This window comes from Sprattus sprattus (assembly GCF_963457725.1).
Source record: "Sprattus sprattus genome assembly, chromosome: 5".
Taxonomy (NCBI): domain Eukaryota; kingdom Metazoa; phylum Chordata; class Actinopteri; order Clupeiformes; family Clupeidae; genus Sprattus; species Sprattus sprattus.
In genome coordinates, this window is record NC_137924.1 from 27,769,647 (window position 1) to 27,777,252 (window position 7,606).

At 43.5% G+C, this 7,606-nt stretch overlaps 1 protein-coding gene across 1 annotated transcript; it reads right to left on the reverse strand.

Moving 5' to 3' along the window:
* Positions 1-1,775: 1,775 nt before the first annotated feature.
* Positions 1,776-4,185, reverse strand: LOC308366107 (E3 SUMO-protein ligase ZBED1-like; the record flags this gene model as incomplete). Its single annotated transcript, XM_080839743.1, has 4 exons — positions 1,776-1,781; positions 1,975-2,204; positions 2,488-2,620; positions 2,743-4,185. The coding sequence occupies 4 exons, from the start codon at positions 4,183-4,185 to the stop codon at positions 1,776-1,778; spliced, it is 1,812 nt and encodes a 603-aa protein (XP_080695869.1).
* Positions 4,186-7,606: the final 3,421 nt, after the last annotated feature.

Here is a 7,606-nt window from a genome sequence, read left to right on the forward strand (position 1 = left end):
TTTGGGATAATTTCGTTTTCTTATGAGTTATGTCAGTGTCCACCACGGAGGGAGCCGGAGTGCGCCTGAAGTCACTGGCTATCTTATATCTACCTACCCAATGAAAGTAATTTGTTCCAGCTAATACTTTGAAACACGAGCTATAGTATTTGTTACATATGACTCACTTTCCCGCTGCAAAGAATGTAACTTTTTAGCCTCTGATATCATTACCTCAGCTCAAGACTTCATCACATAATAAGTCATTTCGTCAATATGTCAGCACCAAAAAGATCACGAATTTTCAGCCTTGAAGAAACCATAATGATGTGTACCAACGATAACTCACATGAGTTAGGACATGGATTTCCCATGTTGGATGAAATAGATGTAAGTGCCTGGTAAACTAATCATTTTCAATAAATACACACTGAACAAATACATCGCTGTTTTCATCAGAGGCTGTCACCAACGAAAGTTGATAGGTTTAGCTATTTGTGCTAACTATCGAGCACAGCTTATAATTTTCAAGCAGTACGATGGGGTGGGCTAGCTAGCGGTGTATCGTACCTGCTCGCAATTGATGACTCAAAGATAACTTGTTAACTGTCTTTATACTGTAATCACATCCTCTGTTATCCATATACGATATCGGAATGAGTGTAGGGGCATTTGTCCAGGTGTATAGCCAACTTCGACAGTTGTAGCACTGGGTTATCCAGTTGGGGCGACTAGCTCAGAAAAAAAATGCGACGGTCTCACGATAACTCGGATTTGTTTAAACTTTTATTGGTCAACCGATGGGTATAGAAAGATAAACTTTACATTTTTGGTCAACAACCTGACAGTCATACAGGCCTTGGCTATATTATCAACAGGTTACCTGATATCCTCCATCCGTCTGCCTGAATCACTGCGAGTCAACTAATGAGGGGTGAGGGAGGGACTTGACATTTTGTAGCTAACGTCACGTGATCCCACCGGCACACTATATTGGATGCGTTGATGGATGAATAGATATGAATACATCTATAAGTATATAGATAGATTCATGCCAGGGAGGTGCAGTCATAGGAGGCAGGGGAGGCAGAGCCTGAAAAGTAAAAAATATATATATATTTTTTGTATAATAATCATATATATTTATGTATTATAAAATAAATATTCATATTTCTCTAGTTATCTGTGTTACGAGTGTCATTTCTGCATGATTCCGATCATTTCGAGCATTTTTATTATCAAAATTGCTGAATTTGAGCATTTTCGGTTCCCAGTGATCAGCCAATGAACATTGGACGTGCGGTCAAGGGAGGCAGATGCATTGCAGTCTATGGGCAGTAGGGATGTGCATCTCCATCAGGAGGACGATGCGATACACATCTCGATGCACTGCCAACGATCCGATACATTCAAGATACATAAAAGCAGCTACTAATGCGATACGATACGATTCACCCCTATTGCGATGCAGTGCGATTCGACACGATACGATTCGACACGATGCGATTCAACAAGATGCGATTCAACAAGATGCGATGCTAAATAATACAATTCTATGCAATTTAATATGATACATAATGATTTATTTATTTGTCAGATAACAAATCAGTAACCAGGTTTCTGACAAAAGAAAACATTTATGTGTATGTGTGTAAGTGTGTTCTGAATGTAACATTTTTGTTTGTCAGACAACAAATCAGGAACAAGGTTTCTGACAAAAGAAAACATGTATGTGTAATGTGTATGTGTATGTGTGTGTATGTGCATAAGTGTGTTCTGAATGTAACATTTTTTCACTATACCTGACAGTCACAACACAGTTTGCTTCATCCTAAACATGTGGATCAACTGCCTCACACACTAAATTTAACTAATTTGTCCTATTTTCAGGTTTTTCTTAAGGAATATGAGTTGATCCACATGATCAGGATGAAGCAAACTGCGCTGTGCTGTAACTATGTCCCCAGCTGTGCTAAACACTCTTTCAGAGGGTACACTCGTTGCTGGGATGCACAGGTAGCTCTTTGCCAAGGCTGAAAGCAGTGGAAGATCCACTTGTTTCTTCCACCACTGCAACACATCACCACTCAAAGCTAAAGAGTCCCTCTCTCTGTACTTTATGATTTCTGCCCTAGCCCTCTCCCTTGTGGTCTTCATTGGTGCTCTCGCAGTGAGGAAATCCCCAAACATCTGGTTCAAGGCTGTCTTCTTGGGGGGGACATCATCTATGGAATGGAACAGAAAAGCACAGTGAATTATCAGTTGTGTGTTAAAAAAATATGTAAAAATTATGATTTACAATACTTTCTTACTATATATATAGTATAGTAAGATAGTATTGTATGTCATAATTTTGACATTTTTTTTAACACAACTGATAATCCACAGTGCTCTTTTGTTCCATTCCATATATATTATTTAAATAATACTTTATAACTATATATATATAATAAATGCATCTTAAAACATTATTTTATAACTTTTGGCACAGATCCTATCAGAACAAACCTCTCTCTTCCTCTGGGCTTCTGTCAACCTCTGCCTGGCCCTCAGTCAGTGTGCCACTGTCACCTGCCTGGCCCTCATTGAGTGTGCCACTGTCACTTGCCTGGCCCTCATTGAGTGTGCCACTGTCACTTGCCTGACAAAAATCAGTATAAAGGAGACTAGCTGCTAGATTTCTTTGTCCAATTCAAAGAAGACACAGGTAAATTCAAGTAACAAATAGAGAGTTTAGCTACGGTTTATGGAGTATATTCTTACCTCTTCCTCCATCATCACCACCTCTGCTGTTAGCTTCGTGAATACCATGTCCTTGGTGCCGTCGTCTTCCAAAAAAGCCAGGTCTTTGAACCGTGGATCGAGCACTGCAGCATAGTAGAGGAGGTCTTGGAGATACGTGTAGCGACCATCAAAATCCTGTCGGAATCGCTCCTTCATCACAGAAATTTCCAGCAGATCGCTCTCATCTGGCTGGAAATGCTTCTGAAGTTTGGCCTGTATTGGGGAGATCATTGAGATAGTGGGGTGTTTTTCCTCACTGAGAAGTGTTGTTGCCACTTTCAGAGGGGACATCAATTTGATGACCTCTGGGATCAGTGTCATGTCTTCCTCTGTCAGGCTGGCTAATCCTTCTCCCCTCTTTATCTTCCTTGACAGAAGAGTGTTCAACACAGCAGGCTGCTGCTCCCAAAAACGCTCCAACATGTCAAGTGAACTGTTCCATCTTGTGGGAACATCATGGATGAGCTTGTGATTTGGCATGTGTAACTGGACCTGCATTTCACGTAGAACCTCAGTTGCTTGTGGGCTTCTGTGAAAAAAAGTTGTAATCTTCCTCACTTTCACCAGAAGCTCTGACACCCTGTCCACCTTCAGGGATTTTTGTGAGGCCAGATTGAGCGTGTGCGCGATGCATCGCACATGGGGGTTTATCTCTGCACGAACTCCAGCCAGTAACATATTTTTAGCGTTGTCCGTGACCAACGCTGGGTTCTTGTCTGCGATGTTCCATGTGCAACAAACGTCCTTCAGTAAAAGTCCCAGATTATTCCCTGTGTGAGCCTCGTTGAACGGTCTGGTTTGAAGGACGTGGTTTTGTAAAACCCACTCTTCATTGATGTAATGTGCCATTACGGTGACATAGGCGTCAGTGGCGCGAGACGTCCAACCATCAACTGTAATAGCAACTCTTTTGGCATTGCTCAACGATTTAGCTATTTCATGCCTCACTTTTTCGTACAGATGAGGGATTTCTTTATCTGTGAAAAGCTTCCTATTCGGGATGTGGTACCTCGGCTCCAGAATGTTTAAGAGGTATTGGAAGCCCTCGTTTTCAACCACACTGTAAGGCTGAATATCTTTGCAAATAAAGAAGGCAATGGCTTCGGTTATTGCCTTTGATCGAGCTGAGTTGGAAGCCAGCGGGGCATGAAAAAAGTTGGAAATACTTTGCGCAGGTGTACTTGTTGAGGCAGCCACTGTAGCCATAGATGAATCGGAGGATGAGGCAGACATCTCACCATGTCGCCTCTTTAGGTGAGTACCTAAATTAGTCGTGCTGCCTGTGTACTTTATGGCAGCACGACATATTTTGCATATTGCATGGGTCCTATCCAATTTTCCATCTTTCTTTGCAAAGCCAAAGTTTTGCCAAACCTTGGATTTATTGCAAGCTTTAGGGACGTATAACTCCTCATCAGCCATTGTAACTCTCCCGAACACTCCTTCAACTCGCGCGATACTTGGCCGCGACACTTCACGAGAATCTGCCACTGACAGCAGTGGAGATGAGAGCGCGTTTAGGAAACAGTTAGAGAGGGGGAATCTAGAAATATACAATTGTACCGGATTATACCGATGCAAATTTTTTAGGTACGATGCATCGCGGTTCATCCCACATTGTATCCGATGCACCCATTTTTGATCCGGGCCATCGCATCGTGAGCTTTTATGACGATGCATCGGTGCGAACCGGTGAATCTTCCCATCCCTAATGGGCAGGGTAGGCAGTGCCTCCCCTAGGATTGCGAAATCACTCCAAACTGGGTTTTACGCATGCGTGCGCAAGCGTAGAACCTTTTGAGTTGAGCTGAATACGCATTGAAAAATATTGCAAGGAAGGCACGCACTACACGGATTCAAGAAGGGTGGCGAGCGAGAGGGCACTTGTTGGGTATATAATCTGACGTTGGATTTTCTTCTTCACTTCTCTACTTGAGCTTGACAGCGAAAATGGAAGATTGCATTGCTAACCTGAAGCAGTTCTCAAAACTGAACTTTCAGTCCAAACAAGAAATTATTGATAATGGGAGATGGGTTGACCCACCTTTAGGACTGGAGGCATGTTGAATCAACTAAGAACGTTTAAGTATTTTAAGTTAACACAGTAGTATTACACATTTGCATTGGAGTATTTCACGTTTCCCAACGGGACTACATCCCTGTAAGCAAAATGACATCCCCTCGACGTCCTGTAATGGTCTCTCTGAACGTTCTAAAAACGTAAATGTGTATGGTTCCCTTGACAACTTTAGGACGTTTTGCACGACGTTCCAAGACCGTCCCGAGGACGTTGCGGTGACAATTGGGAAACGTTTTCTATAGGTCCTGGGGACGTTCTGCAGGAAGTTGCAAGAACATCCTGAGGGCATTGTGGTGACTTCTGGAAACCTTGTTTTAGATGTCCTGGGGAAAAAAATATTGCAAGGGAGCTGTGAACTTAGTTAAAATGTTTTAATTATGAACAATGAACTGAACTAGTTCATGTAGAAATTGAACTTTCCAAAAACTGAATACCTGAAGCCCTAGATGTTCGAACAGCTTCACCAGAGAAAAGTCCGAAATGTCAGGCGTTTATGTCGTTATGGAGTGACAAGTTCTAAGGTGCGAGGATATTGATAGTCACAGTAAAATGTTCTGTTAGCACTTTGAAAAGGCTACGCAAAGGATTCACAAGAGGGTCGAATAATTTTAGAATCTCTGCTCTCATTGAACAGAGCAATGACCATGTTGCGGCGCTCATTTTAACGCCACAGCAGGTTGCGATTAAAGGCCACTTATTGACCCGCATCAGACATTAATGTTTTTGTTTCCCATTGTAAACTTAGGAAAATAAACATGTTGCATTCTAAACTACCTGATTATGTTATTATTTAAGCTATGCAGGCCGTCAGTTTTCTTCAATAGGCTAATTTAGAAGCAGAAATAGATATTTGGCCGGCTTATCATTAAAATGTCTCGCAAATGAAAAACATTTTTCTCTAGCGGAACCTCTGGTTCAGAGAGGACCATCAGAGGACGTCAAGGGGACGTTTTGGAAGGACCGAATGCGAACGTCCCGCAGAGGACCACAGGTAAAGGTTACGGGGACGTTTTTAAAGGATGTCCTGGGGACGTATGCTGAGAGACCAAATAAGAACGTTCCCTAATAGTCCGTTTTAAGGCTCATGCGAACGTCACGCAGAGGACCTGCAGGTCAAGGTAACGTGACGTTTTTAAAGGACGTCCTGGGGACGTGTGCTGACCAAATTATAATAGTCCGTTTTAAGGCTCATGCGAACATCACGCAGAGGACCTGCAGGTAAAGGTAACGGGGACGTTTTTAAAGCATGTCCTGGGGACGTATGCTGAGAGACCAAATAAGAACGTTCCCTAATAGTCCGTTTTAAGGCTCATGCGAACGTCACGCAGAGGACCTGCAGGTAAAGGTAACGGGGACGTTTTTAAAGGACGTCCTGGGGACGTGTGCTGACCAAATTATAAGGTTCCCTAATAGTCCGTTTTAAGGCTCATGCGAACGTCACGCAGAGGACCTGCAGGTAAAGGTTACGGGGACGTTTTTAAAGGATGTCCTGGGGACCTATGCTGAGAGACCAAATAAGAACGTTCCCTAATAGTCCGTTTTAAGGCTCATGCGAACGTCACGCAGAGGACCTGCAGGATAAGGTAACAGGGACGTTTTTAAAGGATGTCCTGGGGACGTATGCTGAGAGACCAAATAAGAACGTTCCCTAATAGTACGTTTTAAGGCTCATGCAAACGTCACGCAGAGGACCTGCAGGTAAAGGTAACGGGGACGTTTTTAAAGGACGTCCTGGGGACGTGTGCTGACCAAATTATAAGGTTCCCTAATAGTCCGTTTTAAGGCTCATGCGAACGTCACGCAGAGGACCTGCAGGTAAAGGTTACGGGGACGTTTTTAAAGGATGTCCTGGGGACCTATGCTGAGAGACCAAATAAGAACGTTCCCTAATAGTCCGTTTTAAGGCTCATGCGAACGTCACGCAGAGGACCTGCAGGATAAGGTAACAGGGACGTTTTTAAAGGATGTCCTGGGGACGTATGCTGAGAGACCAAATAAGAACGTTCCCTAATAGTACGTTTTAAGGCTCATGCAAACGTCACGCAGAGGACCTGCAGGTAAAGGTAACGGGGACGTTTTTAAAGGACGTCCTGGGGACGTGTGCTGACCAAATTATAAGGTTCCCTAATAGTCCGTTTTAAGGCTCATGCGAACGTCACGCAGAGGACCTGCAGGTAAAGGTTACGGGGACGTTTTTAAAGGATGTCCTGGGGACCTATGCTGAGAGACCAAATAAGAACGTTCCCTAATAGTCCGTTTTAAGGCTCATGCGAACGTCACGCAGAGGACCTGCAGGATAAGGTAACAGGGACGTTTTTAAAGGATGTCCTGGGGACGTATGCTGAGAGACCAAATAAGAACGTTCCCTAATAGTACGTTTTAAGGCTCATGCAAACGTCACGCAGAGGACCTGCAGGTAAAGGTAACGGGGACGTTTTTAAAGGACGTCCTGGGGACGTGTGCTGACCAAATTATAAGGTTCCCTAATAGTCCGTTTTAAGGCTCATGCAAACGTCACGCAGAGGACCTGCAGGTAAAGGTTACGGGGACGTTTTTAAAGGATGTCCTGGGGACCTATGCTGAGAGACCAAATAAGAACGTTCCCTAATAGTCCGTTTTAAGGCTCATGCGAACGTCACGCAGAGGACCTGCAGGATAAGGTAACAGGGACGTTTTTAAAGGATGTCCTGGGGACGTATGCTGAGAGACCAAATAAGAACGTTCCCTAATAGTACGTTTTAAGGCTCATGCGAACGTCACGCA